General features: G+C 42.0%; 2 protein-coding genes and 1 pseudogene across 5 annotated transcripts; 1 reads left to right on the top strand and 2 right to left on the bottom strand.

The window, feature by feature from the left end:
- BLCAP (BLCAP apoptosis inducing factor) lies at positions 1 to 11,109 on the bottom strand. 4 transcript variants are annotated; one of them, XM_020990762.2, is made up of 2 exons: positions 11,032 to 11,109; positions 1 to 1,768 (listed from the first exon to the last, which is right to left on the bottom strand). In XM_020990762.2, exon 2 carries the CDS (start codon positions 1,618 to 1,620, stop codon positions 1,357 to 1,359), a length of 264 nt encoding a protein of 87 aa, XP_020846421.1. In that variant the 5' UTR covers positions 1,621 to 1,768; positions 11,032 to 11,109; the 3' UTR covers positions 1 to 1,356. The 4 variants fall into 4 exon arrangements, 3 of the variants coding, with proteins under 3 accessions (XP_020846421.1, XP_020846423.1, XP_078006337.1); XM_020990764.1 differs by lacking the exon at positions 11,032 to 11,109 and adding an exon at positions 10,430 to 10,602; XM_078150211.1 differs by lacking the exon at positions 11,032 to 11,109 and adding an exon at positions 2,247 to 2,271.
- On the top strand, positions 10,941 to 14,989 carry LOC110211454 (uncharacterized). Its single transcript, XM_020990765.2, has 2 exons — positions 10,941 to 11,610; positions 14,406 to 14,989. Exon 1 carries the CDS (start codon positions 11,046 to 11,048, stop codon positions 11,463 to 11,465), a length of 420 nt encoding a protein of 139 aa, XP_020846424.1. The 5' UTR covers positions 10,941 to 11,045; the 3' UTR covers positions 11,466 to 11,610; positions 14,406 to 14,989.
- LOC110211452 (pleiotropic regulator 1 pseudogene) lies at positions 12,841 to 14,088 on the bottom strand (annotated as a pseudogene).
- Positions 14,990 to 16,356: the final 1,367 nt, after the last annotated feature.

Below are 16,356 nucleotides of genomic sequence, written 5' to 3'. Positions count from 1 at the left end.
CAAAGTTTATAAAGCTTTAATTAAACATTTTAAACAGCTGTGCAATTGAGCCAACCAAAAATAAAACAATGTTTTAACCAGCAGCCCTTAAATTTCAAAAATGTTGCTGTTAGGTCCAATTCCCCAGGTGACAAGCACCAAGTTCAGTCCTCTGCCCAGGTCACCTCCCACTCCTCAGTCAATCCAAGGGATGATGAGTGAGTGCAGACTGGAAGCACACTAAGAAAAACAAGGAAGTCTTCTTCCTGGGTATTTCTTTATACCACGGAATCTTTGAAGAGACAAAGCCTAGGGGTCCCAGCAGGGAATGGAAGTGGCCACTTCTTCTCACCTCTCCCGAGTTGTTCCATTCAGGCCAATGTGTTCTAGCGCTTGTGTCCTTTTCAATAATCTCCACCATTATACAGATGTCAACTGTGCTAGTGATAAATTCCTAATTCAGATACACAACATACATTCTTCCCAGCTAATAAAAACAAGATAATCTCCCAAGCAAAACCACTGGCTGCTCATCACCATTGTGAAAGCACAGACCTGTTCTCCAACCAAGTGATGTGGGAATCAGCAGATTTAAAGGAATTGGGACAAAGATAAAAAAAACCCAACAGCTCGTAGTACCGCCCCTAAGAAATGAGAACCCTGTAAACTCTAGAAATTGGAGAGGGATGTGGCACTGTGGGGGAAGACATGTTCTGATACCCAGGAACTATTGCAAGAGTGACATTGTTTCTTTCAGAAAAAGAAACAGGAGAGTTCAATGTGGACAGCACTGAAATGCCAAAACACATTTCATTCTAGCCTACTGAGCAGGAAGCTGAAGCTCCCAGGTGCCAGTGGCTTCAGTGAAGAGCTGGGGTTTCTGCAATTATGAGACCTGTGTTGACAATAACTCAACTGGCCCAATGGGCAATATAAGGCTGAGAGGTTGAGAGAAGGAAACTAATTGCACTCCAGACAAGGTTCAGCTAGGTAAAACCAAGATGTGAATTCTGCTGCCACATAGTGGAGCTCCCTGGATCAGCAGAATTGGGCTGGCCATGTTGGGTCGGGTCCCCTGGCAGGATCTGAGATGAAAGGGTGATCATCCAGTCAGTGAGGTGTAGGAATGAAGGCAGGAAACAAAAACAGCAACAACCACTGACCGCTGCTGGGCTTCAAACCAAAAGTACCAGGTGGTGCTGTCGTTCACATCGTCAAAAACTGCAAGTGACATCACAGGTGAAGGATGCCCAATCAGGAATGTACTAATCTAATCTACACAGATGTGCAGGAAGCCTGTGATCAATCATATTGTGAACATCCTTTACTCTTGGGTTCTCATCTTTAAAGCCAATCAATTAGCAGCACGTGAGGATCCTAAGTCCCCACTATCCTGGGATCATGAGCTGATTCAGGGAGGTGGGAGCCAGTGCAGTGATATAAGAAACAGTTTCCCCAACAGCTGTAACAGATAAGGAACAAGGCTGCCAGGAAGACCAAGGCACAGATTGTGCATGGCTTCCGCTCCAGGAGGAAGCTCAGAAGGTAGAAGCCCATGAACATCGAATGACTGAACCAGAGAGCTGGGTTGAGGGGCTTTGGGATGAGCAGGACAGGCAGTAACCACTGAAGGCAGTACATGGTGTCTGTTGGGCAGGGGAGGAGAGGCACAGGGCCCACAACAGCAAGTGAACTCTATCTGCTTCTTTGATTTTGTTTCCACTCAATTCTCAACGGCTTCTCCAATGTGTTAACGAGCACCAAGTTGTCCCGTATTCTGAAAATATAACTTAAAAGAAAAAAACAAAACACTTATGGGGGGGAGGGCAATTAGTTCAACATCATGAACAATAAAAGTATGTACTTGTAGTTCTGTGAACTAGAGACTGCAATCATACTTAACTTTACTCAGGGACCAAATCCCATGAAATCCACCACAAATTACAGAAAAGGTTTTCTTGTAAACATTTTTTTCTAAGTTGACATGACTTAAGATGGCAAATGGAGTCACTATTTGAGCTTATGTACCGTGTACTCAGAAACCCTTTAATCACATTCCACATCTGTCAATACTGGATAACTCCTTTGAAAGTTATCATGGAAAAACTGGATAGTAGCTAGACAGAGACAATGCTGAGCAGCAAAGTCAAAACAAATTTTGCTTCAGTCAGTTCACTCCTCTTCCCAGGTAATCAAGGAGGTAACAGGAAAACTCCCCCACCAGCCAAAGATGGTTTCTCTCAAGCACCAAATTCCCTAGATGTTACCTGCCTTCACGACTTCAAGAGGATCAAACAGGTTCAGTCAGGCTCAGGCTCTGGGCTCCAGTAGTGTATAATCTTACACATAAATATAATAGAAAATAAAGTAAGCACCAGTAGTCCTTTGAACTGGCACCTCACCCCTGTCCTGTTTGTCACAGACAGATTAATGTGTATTATCTATATGTTGGGCTTTAATTTATTTTGTTAATTACATTTTCATCTGGTTTGGGCTCTATGTGTGACACTCTACTCTACTCCATGCTGCCTCTGACGTTCTTCTGAATAGCTGGTAGTTCCTTCAGATGTCTACTGATCAAGTATATAAAGCAAAAAGACCCAAGCCTCCTATGCTCCTGTAACAGGTTCCCAAGGAAACACCAAAGATTTATGTATTCCTTCTTGACACAATGCCTATCCAAGACAATGTAAATGATCTTTCTGTTTCATTTATTCTCAAAGACTTATTGTCTGCCACATAAATATCCCCATAATGTGCTTGAGGAGATATAAAGATTAAATTTTTAAAAAGATTAAATAAGACATCAGTTGGCATGGAGTTTGTAATCTAGAAGCCTCTTAAAAAGTCAGCTTTTTAGGAGAAGGGGCCCAACGTGGACTGAAAACTAAGAGGAAAAAACTGAGTGCAGGCTATGAGTGACTAGTCACTGAAAGTAACATCACCTTACTGATTCTGTTTTCAGAGGCAGAAACTACATTTCACCTAATATCTGAAAAAAGCCAGCATGACCTGTGACTTGCCCCACCACCTGAGCAACCCTTGCCACAAAATGCACCCTGGCACAAAGTGCTAGGTGTGGTCACCCAGAAGACACTGTAACTAATCTTTAACAAGCCAAGGCAACTTGATTCACTATAAAGTGGTGCCTTCATTCATATGGGCCAATGGGGAAGCACTCTGGTGACTGACTCAAAGTTTATTATTGGTTGCACAGTTGTGCTTGAGCTTTGTAACATCAAAGGAAAAAAGCATCCAGTCTCTGCCCTTTGGAACAGTGACTCCTAAACATTTACCAGGACATTAATGAAGCTTTACTACCCCTAAAGTTTAAAAGGGAACTAAAGCAGATACTTGTTTAGAAGACAAGCCCCCAACCAGGGTGCTATTCCCAGTATCAATCTGTTGTTGTTCAGTTGTGTTCAATTCTTTGTGACCCCAAAGACACTAGAATGGTTTGCCATTTCCTCCTCCAGGTCAATTTACAGATGAGGAAACTGAGGCAAACATGATTAAGAGACTTGCTAAGGCTCACACAGCTAGTATGTGTCCAAGGCCGGATTTGAACTCAGGAAGATGAGTCTTCCTGACTTCAGGCCCAGCACTCTCTTCCACTATGCTACCTAGCTACCCCAGCATGGTGTAGTGTGAGGTATCACACATGAGGCCCACAACACTCTTGAGCATGGCCCAAACCAGATTACAATATAATTGGGAAATGTTTAACAAAGTTAATAAAAATACAATAAAATATGTAGATAATATTAATATGTTGTTTTCTAAGTCAATATGGATCCTTACATATGGTACAGCGGCCACTGTTTCTTGAGTTTGACACCACTTGTACAGTAGGTTGAGAACACTAAAGCTGGTATTACATTGTACCTGAGTCAAAATCCCAGGCCCAGTTACCTGAACAGCAAGCTGTTTCCTTACTGAGTCTCATTTTCCAGAGGGTTGTTATGAAGGAAGTGCTTTGTTAAACCTTAAAGTGATATAGAATGTTAATTATCACTGGCAATGAGATGGATGGAACCCACTGAATTGTAACAGAGAACATCCCTGTGACTTTGTACATGGTGTTATCTGCCTCAGGTCCCTGACTCCCCCAGAACTTGGGTAGGAATGGGAACTAAGAAGGGGGCCACCCTCTGGTGCACTGGATTTGGAGTCAGGGGACCTGAGTTCGAGTCTTGGCTCTGCTACCTTCTGCTTCTGTGAGTTGAGCTTCAGGTTTCTTGCCTGTAAGGGGAGGAGGGTGCTGGACAAGGCCCCCTTTCATCTCTAAACCTATGAATAGTTGCTGCTTGCACAGGGAATCTTCAGAACCTTATTCTTGGTTGATTCGGCGCCCGGCCGCACCTAGAGGCAAGCCTTTCCTCCCCACCAAGAAAAGCACCCCAGTCTTCGTGGAAGGTTAAAGAGCACTGACTCCTCCTGAGAAGTCTTCTTGATGCATGTCAGCCAACCTCAAGAAAAGGATTCTGAGGAGTCATGGCTTGTGGGTCTGTGCTGGGCCACTCTGGCCAAGTCTTACTTCACATCTTTGGGCTTTATCTTCCTCATTTTACAAACAAGAGCACTAAGACTTGCACAAGGCTGTGGGGAGGTAATCACCGAGTAGAATTTAGGCCCACTACAGTCAGGCACTGACCCTGGGCTCAATCTTCCCTTTTCTTTGGAGTACTGGCAAGTATAGGAACACCTAACACTTGTTTCCTTTAATGCTTTCATAACATGATGTGATTCACAAAATTCCCCAGGAATTCAGTTACTGTATGAAATGAGGCACATCTGCCTTTTGCCATAATGTACTCATCAGCCCCTCTGGAAGATCTCCAGTTGCTCTGAGTCAAAGACAAGCTAACCGCCTGAATTTGCTTCCAGAAAAGGGAGCAGAATTTCACAGGCAGGAGATGAATGACAATAAAAGGTTATCTTTCAGGAGTACGGACACTACTTAGAAAAACTAAATGGCTTTAAAACTGCAGATAATAAAATGTTTCTCTAGATGTTGGCATAAGCCATTTCTCTACCTGGGTGACAATTTCCGTGGAAGAGGCACCATAGGTTACCTAAGTGATATCTGAGCCCTGCTGCTGCATGTCAACACTATAGAATCTCATGCTGTGCTCTTCCATGAGCTGGTGACAGCCACCATGGGAATCTGTGTAGTGCAGGAGTGAAGAAAATACTTCTTTGCCAAGAGGTATGTTCGTGCCAAGGTCAGCATGGAGTTGGCAGAGTGAAGTGAAAAGTAAACCAATGCTTTCTGAAAACCCAACAACCAGGCGACAGGGTGGAGTAAAGAAAACCATATGATGTGGGCAGAACTACAACATTCTGAGTTATATGTCAAAGAGATGCAAAAATGCAATTTAAATGGGGACCAGAAGCAAGGGTTAAAGAACTGAATACTTGAAAATAGGTTCCTATCACAACCCATAGCAATAGCCAATAAAATATGGAAAGGCCTTGGCTTCAGAGCTGGGGCATATTCCTACCTTTGCTCTAGCCTCCTATCTTAACAGCTGCCAGCTAAATAATTATTTCAGTATCAACAAAGCCAGTTTACTTAAGATTTTAGAGTAAAGAAGGCAAGTACACAAACTCCACTCCAGTCTAGCAGGTCTGCTCAATGACTCTGGCATAAATGATTCTCATTTCTGCCCCCATGCCTGTGCTTATTCTTCCTCCTTTCTTACTTAAATCAAGCTTTAAGCCTCACTTCCTACCATCTTACCAGAATTTTTCTCATTCTACAAGCTGAGAAGGTCCCCTCCCTACCTTCAAGTCATACACAAACAAGTCATAGAATCTCAGAATTGGAAGACTCCTCAAGAGCTATTTAGTCTTACTTCTTAACTTGAACAGGAAATGTCCTCATAGTATACTGGAAAGAATGTTGGACTTAGAAACGTGAGACCTAGGTTAAAATCCAGTTTAGGACTTTACTAAAACTATGAAACTTATGAACATTTCCATCCTAGTCTATAAAATATGGGAGTTGGGTTAGATAATCAATTTGGTCCCTTTCGGCTCTAAACCTAAGATCCTATGATCCTACTGACCCTTCTTTTGGGGAACCAATGAGCTGACTGAAATGAATAGGGTTTATCTTAAGCACCAACTTCCCTGGATGAGTTAACCTGCCTTTATAACTTCAAGAGGATCAAACTGTTGGCTATTCTCTGAAACCAGGCTTCTCTAGAACCAAGATCTCACCAAGAGCGATTACGTATTCCTATATTTCCTTCCATACTTCCTGTTCCTAAACTCCACCTCTTCATTTAGTCAGGTAACCAATAAAACACAACACTCAGAACTCTCCTACACTTATGATCTGTCCCTAGGCTTATATACCTTACTAGGCATTTGTTCACCTGCCAAAGCCATAGGTGGGGTCAAAGGACGTGCCATTTTCTTTTACAAATTCATATCCCTCAGTCATAACGGAAGCTACTACTCTGAGTATAAAGATCCTCACCCACCACTTTAAGGATCTAATAGGGTGACTACCATGCAGGTAATGCTAGTAAATCTCTCATGCCAAATGTCTCTAAAAGTAGCCTATAATTTATCATATTATCCTCCCTTATTACTGACAGATGAACCCCAAAGAATTCTACTGAACCCACTTTTTTCTAGGAGGAAAAGACAAAAGAATGGTATATTCATTCTGGTTCTGCTACCACTTTTGTAGCCTTGAATTGATAATTGAACCCTTCTGGGGAATTGGAAATTATGGTTTCCAATCCTTCAGTTCTAACATTCTATGACAGGCTAATTCTCAAGTCACACTTACAGATCCTTACAACAGAGGCTGAGTAAGTAAGAAGCAGGCAAACATGGAACTCTTGAAACACTGGACAAGTCTTTCTTAGCCTAAATGAACCAGATTGCTATCATGTCTGAAAGACTGCTCATCCAAGAAAAACAGCTCTTTCTGAAACCTGTCAACCTTTGCAGATTTAGACATCAATGTTCAAAAACTTCTGAGGTATCTTCACGGTTCTCAAAGAATTGTGAGCATACCAAAACTTGTATAACTACTTAATGAAATCTTCATCAGCTTAAGGGCCTTCTTCTGGATACTTTCCAGGTTATCAATATATCTTTATCAATATAGCTCTATCTGCCCAGAACTGAACACAGTGTTTCAGATGAGACTGATAAAGGCAGAATAAATTGAGGTGAGATTATCACCTGCCTATTGCTATAAGTTATATCTCTCAATGCAGCCCAAGACTGCATTAGGTTTTGCTGCTGTCGTTTGCTGCCACATTCCAGTGCTGATTCATGGAGCCTGTAGTGTACTAAAACTTCCAGATTTTTTTTTCAGAACATGCCTCCCTCATCTTGTACTTCTGTGGCTGATTTTTCAGGCTCAAGTGTAAGACTTTATGTTCATCTCTACTGAATTTCATCTTATTAGATTCAGCCCAATGTTCTTGTTTGTCAAGACCCTTCTGGATCCTGACCGTCATCCACTGTGTTAGTGTCACTCCCAGCTGGGTGTTCTCTGCAAATAGGATAAGCATACCATCTATGCCTTTATTCAAGTCACTGATAAAAATTTTAACAGCCCCAGGGACAAGCACAGATTCCTGGGGAACTCTGAGACATCTCAGCCGAATCGCACAAAGTAGCCACATTTTTAGTATTTGAAAATATCATTAAATATAGTATCCTATGGTTACATCAACAATCACTCACTGTCCTTTTCTCCTACTGAATATTTCCTGGGCACCTAATAGCACTGTGCATGTAAAAGGGTGTGTCTTCTCTCACCGATTCAGGGTGTCCCATTAACATGGCCTATATCTTTTTTCTTGTCTTAGATGGTAGTATGTGGAAGGACTGGGGGAAAGAGTTACTTAAGGGAGCAGGTGACAGCAATAACTTTCTAGAATGGGACAGTGATAGGACTAGATTGTTTTCAAACAAGTCATTTGCTATGCATTTATTTTCCAATTAATCATTTCTGCTGGCAGCCATAATCCCAACCAATGACGGCAACTTTATGGGAGAGGGGAACGAGGCCTTCACCAGCAAGTCTACATACAAAGAAATTTAACAATGCTATGTTTTAACTGGTGTCCTCTGGCTTTTCTATATGTGATCTAGAGTAATGCTATCACTATCCTCTCTGTTGGGCTCCTCTTGTTTTTCAAGCACACTCTGAATTTCAAAGAATTCCTAATCCATGAAGTCACAGTCTAGTAGCACATGATGCCTAATATTCCCACAGAGAAAGATCTTAAGTGGAATGTGAAAATTCCAAAGTCTAGTTGGAAGAATGCAAGAGAAAAAGTCAGGTTAAGATTTATCTTTAAAAGGTATTTTACAGATGCTAGTAAAACTTCCCTTCTGTGGTTTGCTAATAAAGCTATCAAAGGTGATCCTTGATATTTATTTAACTTGATAAACAGAACCACAGCTAAGTTTTCCAAAGAATGGACCAATGTTTAACTGCCCGTTAGCTAAAATGAAAGACCTCATATTTTCTGTATCCTGGCCATAATGTTGAAGAGACTTTCTGACACAGTCTTTGACAATGCTGCAGAAAGGGGTGAAGGGCTGGCTGAGCAGCATCAAGTGAGGACAGACAGAAGTTCTCTCAACACTTTACAGACCTCTGCAACAGACAAAACAAGAATTTTCATAATAGAAACACAAAGTAGATCTGTTTCTTGGGACTGAGACTGAACCATGTCCTAGATTCTACCTCTACTACCTCTAGGGAAAATATAAAGGTCTAATAAGAAAAACAGAAAAAGTACTAAAAAAAAACCAAAACAAAAAACACAATCCTGTTCCCTTTGTGTCTCTCTCTCTATGCCCATGCCTTTACAACTCTATCTGCAAATTCAGTTAATATTCCAGACTTTTCAGCTGTCTCCTTTAAAAATAAAAGAACTTATTCTGAAAAGTGCTATGACTTGACCATCCCATTCAACTTCCTAGTTGCCCTCATACCAAGGAGACAGGCAAGCTATGAAACAAAATAAAATAAGCTTCATAATCCAGCTGGTATTAATGTATTACTCAGCAAGGACGGGGAATAAGTAAAGCTGGGGGAAGGTTAAATAGTGATGTCAAACTCAAATAAAAAGGGGGCCACTAAACCATACATAAGGATTCCTTGCAGCTGTAAACTGACTTAGAAAATCACATATTAGCACGACCTATATGCTATTGAATTTTTATTTATTTTGTTAAATATTTCCCAAATACATTTTAATCTGGTTTGGGCCACATCTGACAATGTTGCATAGCCACATAATTGACACCTCTGGCCTAGAATATCAGTGTCCTTTCAGACATTCATGGAGCATAGCTGTGTTCTAAGCAGCAATCAATAAATCAATAATTAATTGATCAATAAATATTAAGTGCCTATATATTAGGCAATATATTAGGTAGCAATGAGACAAAGGTATTTATTTTCTTGCTTAATGCACCACTAGAGGGGGTTTACTTCTCTCTTTAATATTACAGCTCAATAGCATTTATCACTTTTCTAGTGACCCTAAACTGTATTGTTTCCCAATAGCTTTCGGCCAACCACAACAAAACAAAGCCATTATACCATTCCACTCTACATTAAAACTATTTACTCACAAAATTACTCCAACGTATATAGCTAATTGGTGTGAATAAAATTGCTGCTGTGTTGGACAGGCAGACCAACAGCCTGACTCAGGATGAGAGAGTCAATATAGCGTAGGAAGAAGAGAACTAGGCTAAGGGTCAGGAAACTTTGGTTCTAGCCCCAACTTACTTACTATAGACTTACTATATGAGCCTGGGACATTTCCTCTCTAGGCCTGGTTCTGCAAAATGAAGTTCCCTTCTTGCTCTACAGTTCCAATATTACGATGTTATGATACTATGACGTACGGAACCGGCACTGAAACTCTCCCAAGTAACTCTAGCAGCTGTGACTCAGTTGCTTTATCTGTAAGGTGGAGATAACAAAACTTAACTATCTCCCAAGCCAGTAATAAGGAAATGACTCTGCAAACCTAAAAGCATTATATAAAGAGCCACCTCTGATATTTACCACCTGTCTGACCTTGGAAAAGACACCTAATCTCCCTCTTAGTTTCATTTGTAAAATAAATAGATCTAGACGAGGAGGCCTCCGAGGCTCTTTCCAGTTTGAGATTTATGAGTCTTTAATTATTATTACTATTTCCCTACAGGATGTACAACGCTCCTTCCCATAAAAAATATCCTCCATAAAGCCTCTATTTTCTACTTCTCTATAGTACTGCCAATACTTTCAGGCCAGTCAGCAAGCAAGTCACAGAAGTAAATCTGGGGCCCAGGGAGAGGGAGCAGTGACTCATCCAGGATTACACAATAAAAAGAACAAGAGAAGCTATTCTCCCACCCCCATCCCCCATACACATAATCGTGGACTCAGTGATGGCTTGCATCTTACAGCTTTAAGGTTTCAGAAATTCTTTCACTTGACATTCATAGGAACATCCCAAGGCATGTGTTACTGCTCTCATTTCACGGACGAAGATACACAGGCTTAGAGAAGGAGAGTGGCTCCCAGATCGTAGGTCCTTCCATCCTCTCCAACAACAAGCTACTGCCGGAGTCCCCATGCAATACACGTGCCCCCTACCTCTCCGGGACCCGACTGACAGTGAGGAAAACCCAGGAATCTGCGGATAATCCGCATGAAGGCTTGAAAGAAGGCTCTCTCTCATTCCTTGGAGTCCTGCCTCCCCGCTGCCCCTTCAGGGCAGGGACTGACATTTGCCAGCCCACTGCCCCGGGAAGAGGGGGGGCGCACCAGGGGACGGAAGGGAACCTCCTGCGCCTGCGCCCAAGGGGATGCTGGTGGTAGTGAGGAGCAGCGCCCGGAGTTATGCGCTTGCGTCGGAAGAGGGCTTTCCCTTCACCCCCAACCCCTCCTCCCTCCAGATGACCCACAGCCCTTGAGAGGCAGCCGGGGAGAGACAACATGGCGCGTAAAGGCTGCCCACGGGACTCCCACCCCTTCCCGCTGCGCTCAGGCCGGACCCAACTAACCTGCAGATGTCGCCATGGCCGCGTCGCCTCCGCCGCCGCTGCCGCCACCGGAAGCCCCGACGTTTTCCCCTCCCCGCCCCTCCCCGCCTGTTCAGCGTTACGGGCCGAGGACCCGCTCCCGAGCCGGGCCTGGCGTCGGTGTTCGCCTGAGTTCCGCGCATCGTGAACCCGCAAGGCCCCCCTGCGCCCACCCCGTTAGAGTCCCCTTTCCTCGTCCGCACCCAGTCCTGTCTCAGGGTCCTGGGTTGCCCAAGCCAGCCCTGGAGCAGACGAGATGTAACGAGCTACAACCTCCGCGAAAGCTGGTTCTTTTTCGTCAGGCACTGTGTCGGGCAGCCCTAGGGGAGCGGCAACGTGCCCCGCATGCGTGTGCGAGAAATTACGAACCTCGAAAGTCGGCTCTCCGTTATCTGCGGCTGCCGGAGGGGGTGTAGGGAATGAGGAGCGGGTGATCCGCAGCCCGCGGATAGTCGGACGCTGCGCAGAGAATGCCCCCTGTCAGTAATGATGCAGTCCTAGGGGCTTAGAGAAAAGAACTTATCCTAGAGAGGCAAGAACTGTATAGGAAGACTTGCACAGGTACTTGGCCAGGGGTACAGCGGATGGAGCTTGGTATGAGAAGCCGGGAAGACCTGAGTTCAGATGCAGTCTCAGACACGTACTAGCTGTGTGACCCTGAACAAGTCCGTTAACCACTGCCTGCCTCAGTTTCCTCATCTGTAATAGTACCTACCTTCCAGGGTTGGGAGAATCAAATGTTTGTTATCGTCCACTGCCTCATAGCTGCTTCAGCTAAACGGGACCACTTACCTTCCCTAAATTCAGCTTGTGTTTTCTGCCCTCCATACTTGCTCCTCCCCTCCAGGAAGCCTTCCTTGGGTCATCTCAACCTACAGTAAATCTCCCTGCAGTGATGGCCCATTTTCCTTTCTGAAGGTTCAGTCAATCACAAAATCTTAGAGCTGGAAGGCTCTAAGTGCTCTCAGACTCAGAAGTCATTTAGTTCAGTCCCTACCTGCGTAGGAATCAAAGTGTGGAACTAGATATCATTTTTTTCCCCAAGTTGCACAGTAATCGTGCCTAATTAGAAAAAAGCAGTAGCTCATTAAAAGAAAGGATCTTTGCAAATTTGAGTTACAATATGGAGGAAAAGCATAAAGCACTTGCGTATTATTTTGAAACCCATTGGCTTTCTTATGACAAAATACTAGGAAGGATATTTGACCTAAAAGTAGTAGTGGCCTTTTTTTTTTCTTAGTGATAATACAGATGAAACAAATTCATTTCGCAACAAAATTTCCTCCTGAAAAGTGTGTATTTGGTGGATAATCTCAAAGAGATTATACTCTAAATAAATTAATGCAAAGTATTAAGAGTTTAAATTCATACTCTGATCCGGAAAGATAAAGTGACTGCATTTGTGAGAAATTCAGAGCTATAGATAATAAATTTACAAAATGTTTTATATTTTTCTTAATTTTAAGAAACACATGCCCTGTAAATTAAATAGAAAAAAGGTGAAATCTTGTTTATTAAACGTGACCAGTAGAGAGAATTATCATCTTGTTTTCAAAACCTAGACATTTCTAAATATGAATGAAAGTGGAACCCATTTGTACAGGCAAATGATAAATTTGATCTTATTCCATCTTTTTTTTTTTTAAAAAAAGCAACTTATTATAACGTGATGAAGCAGTAATGACTTCTGTGGAGTTTCTGCTTTATAGTGCTATACAGAGCACAATGTGACTGAAAGCATTCATAAACACCAAAATAAAACGATGGCGCAATTATGTACATATTACCACTTTAAAAACTCTTTCTCTTGATAACTGGGTGAATTTCTTCCACTGCTGAATCATCTTCTATGTATACTTTAATGGTTTTATCAGTTTCTGCAGTGAGTAATGACTTCCAGAATGGTCAAAGGCATATGCAAATATTCCTGATCACTGTCCAAAGATCCAGGCTGCACAGCTGCATGTACTTTTTAGAAACTGTAGCCAGTTCTCCAGTCCCAAAGATGAATAGTGCCATTATACCCTCTAGATACCAGCACTCCATCTGAATTCACAGTTAGTGTATTAATTATAGCACTGTGACCAGAAAGGCTTTGAATGAAGTTTCCATCAGGGAATTTCCACTGTTTAATATTATCTGAAAAACCAGATGCAAGCGAGTAATATCTTGGATGCAAAACCACTGCTCTGTGTTTTTTTTTCTTTTTTTCTTTTTTTTGTGATTTGTTGACCTGACACATTTGTCCTGCCAATAAGTCCCATAATTGTATGGTCCCGTTGTGGCTTCCCGTTATGATCTGTGGTTCTGCAGTTTGACACTTTACTGTAGCCACTACATTTCTATGTCCTGCCAGTGTGTGTGCACTGTTTTTTGTCCTTGTGTGCCATATCAGTGCAGTTGAATGTCTACTACAAGTCATAAGCACATCAATTGTTGAGCACAAATCCAAACCATAAACTGCACTTAGATGTCTGGGATAATGTCTGACAACCTAATTTTATTCCAGATCTCAGCACTTCACCTGTTTATCTTCTCCACAGAATAGGTATGGACTCCTTGCACTTACTATCACCCTTCGCACAGTACCGACCTGTCTGGTCAATGACAGTTTCACTTTGCCACTAGCCAGGTCCCAGATTTTTATGGTCCTGTCAGCAGAACCAGTAACAAACCACTGATTTCCAGGTTCTACTGCAATACATCAGACTCAGCCTAGATGTCCACTGATGACTTTGTGTAGTTTTCATGGTGGATGCCACTGTAGTTTAGGCATGGTAGGTGCTTTTTTGGGCATCATTGCAGCATTCTTGGTGACACTAGTTTCCATCATAGCCATAGCTAACCCAGGTTAGCTGAATATTCAGGAAGCCCAGCATGTCCATAGACGTCACCTAATTAGCTGAAGTATTTCTATCTATCCTGGATTGTGAAGGAGATAGGACCACAGCTAAAGATTGTGCAACAACTTCAACTTGGCATGCTTTGAATCTTAGTATCTACATTCAAAGCCACACCAGGTCCTGGTGGATATGGATATGTACCAGTCACTAAATATTCAAGTTCTTGTCCTTGATTGGCAGAATGCTATTTATATCCCTATGCATCCACTGCATTCTGAAAGCCTTTCTCTATAAGATTTTCCTTCAAAATAAGCATTTGCAACCCAGGACCATACTGGGTATGAAGTTTGACAGACATATTCAGCTTGTGACTCTTCATCCAACTGTACTGGCTTTGCATTATCAGTCACATGTATGTCATGGGTCCTCTTCAATGATCTGAACACAAGTGTGCGCACAGAATATTTCTCTATCTCCTCCCCCACGATGCTGACCACTTGATCTCTCCTCCAGCCCCTCACCCCCTCCTCCAGATCCAAAGACTGGATGGAACACCTGCCGCACAGACTGCACAGTCCCTTTGGGCACCTGGAAGAGCAGGCACCGGATATGACATAAATGGCCATCGGCGCTGGATGTGACGTAATGGGCGTATGCCCATTGCATGATTTTACCCCATCTAAGAACTTGTAGTGTGTGTGTATAACCTACATCAGATTGCTCACAGTCTAGGGGATGGGAAGGAGGGAGAGAGAAAAATTTGGAACTCAAAATCTTATAAAAAATGAATGTTGAAAATTGTCTTTACATGTAATTGGAAAAAAAAAATACTATTTACATTTTAAGAAAAATAACTTGTGATAACACATTGAAACATGCATTAGAACCTAAAAATCTTATAGCTTTGACTCTAGGCAAATAAAGAATTCTCTGGTTTAGCAAACAAAGTAATTTAAATTTTACTACCCTTCATAACATCTTTTTGTGTGTGAATCTCCTGTAGTTGTTACAAAAGCAGTATCCAGTTCAATAAAGGAAAAAGAATTTCGAGTACCAGTAACATCAGAGACACTATGTTTCGAGAAACTTTGCCTTAAGAGCCCACTCACCACATTAATAATAATATTATTATTATTTTATACAAATATGAAAATTATAAAGGATTTTATCAAGTACCTGTTACTTTATTTTTACTGTACATTTAAAATTTTTATTAAAATATGATAAATTCCTAACTTCATTTGAATGAAATATAGGCTAAGTAAATTATTAATGTATACTGTTTTTTGAAAGGTTTAAGTAGGGGCACAATTTTTTTTTTAAGTTAAGAAAGGCTTGCTACACAAAGTTTGGAAATCACTGCCTTACAGTAAGACTTTTATTTTTAGCTGGTGGTATGGAGACACCTAGTGGTCAGATGAAAGAGACGCGCTATCAAAGTTGGTTCCCCAAACTGATTATGGGGAAGAAGAATATTAAACCAACAGCTATGGGTAAAGAGCATCCTTATTAAACCCATGTCCTTTCCAAATCCGGACATGGGGACAAAAGGGAGCATAAGCCATGTGCCGTGAAGGCCTTTTTGGAAATTGCAATCTAGTTGGAGAGACGGTATCTTTGACTTTAAGTAGGACAAGTAGGGTAGCTAGGTGGCATAATAGATAAAGCTTTAAGTCAGGAAGACTCAGCTTCTTGAGTTCAAATCTGGCCTCAGACACTTACTAGCTATGTGACCCTGGGCAAGTAATTTAAACACTGTTTGCCTCAGTTCCTCATCTATAAAATGAGCCAGAGAAGGAAATAGCAAACTACTCTAGCATCTTTGCCAAGAAAACCCCAACATGGGTTCATGAAGAATTGGACATGACCAAAACACCTGCATCACAACAAAAACAGGAAGAAACCTGGTGTCTGGACTCACTATTTGACTGAAAGTGCTCTCTCCAAGCTTCCCAGTTACCCTTTCTCAGCCCTCCCTGAACTCTTGACAGTATGAAACACCTGTGAAGAACCTCCTATTTGCTGAAACTCTCTCCTTCCTTCCCTTCTGTGACATTGCTGTCCTGATGTTCTTTTCTGCTTCCTTCCTTGGTTCTATCCCCGAAATATTGGTATTTCCTGAGACTCAGTTTCTCAGCCAATTTGTTAACTCTGTGTCTCTGACTTGCATTGGCAGGTTAAGATTCTCTGAAGCCTCTAGGCAACAAAACCTGGGTAGCTTCTCTCCAAGTTTCCCCAAATCACCTTGCTTGAAATTAACTACCAGGACCCACAAGATGAAATGACTTCCCTGGTTCCTAGAAAGGCAATGTGGCATAGTAGAAACAGCACAAATCTTGAAATCAGGAGAATTGAATTTAGATACTAGCTCTGGCACAAGCATGTGACTTTAGGAAAGTCTCTTTCTCCCCCTATTATCATCTATAAAATGGAAGTAATACTGGCATGGATCTTAAAGGATTGT

This window comes from Phascolarctos cinereus, unplaced genomic scaffold (assembly GCF_003287225.1).
Source record: "Phascolarctos cinereus isolate Bilbo 61053 unplaced genomic scaffold, phaCin_HiC Scaffold_2;HRSCAF=192, whole genome shotgun sequence".
Taxonomy (NCBI): Eukaryota; Metazoa; Chordata; class Mammalia; order Diprotodontia; family Phascolarctidae; genus Phascolarctos; species Phascolarctos cinereus.
Note: the sequence above shows the minus strand (reverse complement) of the source record. Positions and strands in the feature narration are given on the sequence as shown.

Coding starts and splice junctions, on each gene's coding strand:
- BLCAP (XM_020990762.2), bottom strand. CDS start 1,620: ATGTACTGCCTTCAGTGGTTACTGCCTGTCCTGCTCATCCCAAAGCCC.
- LOC110211454 (XM_020990765.2), top strand. CDS start 11,046: ATGGCCGCGTCGCCTCCGCCGCCGCTGCCGCCACCGGAAGCCCCGACG.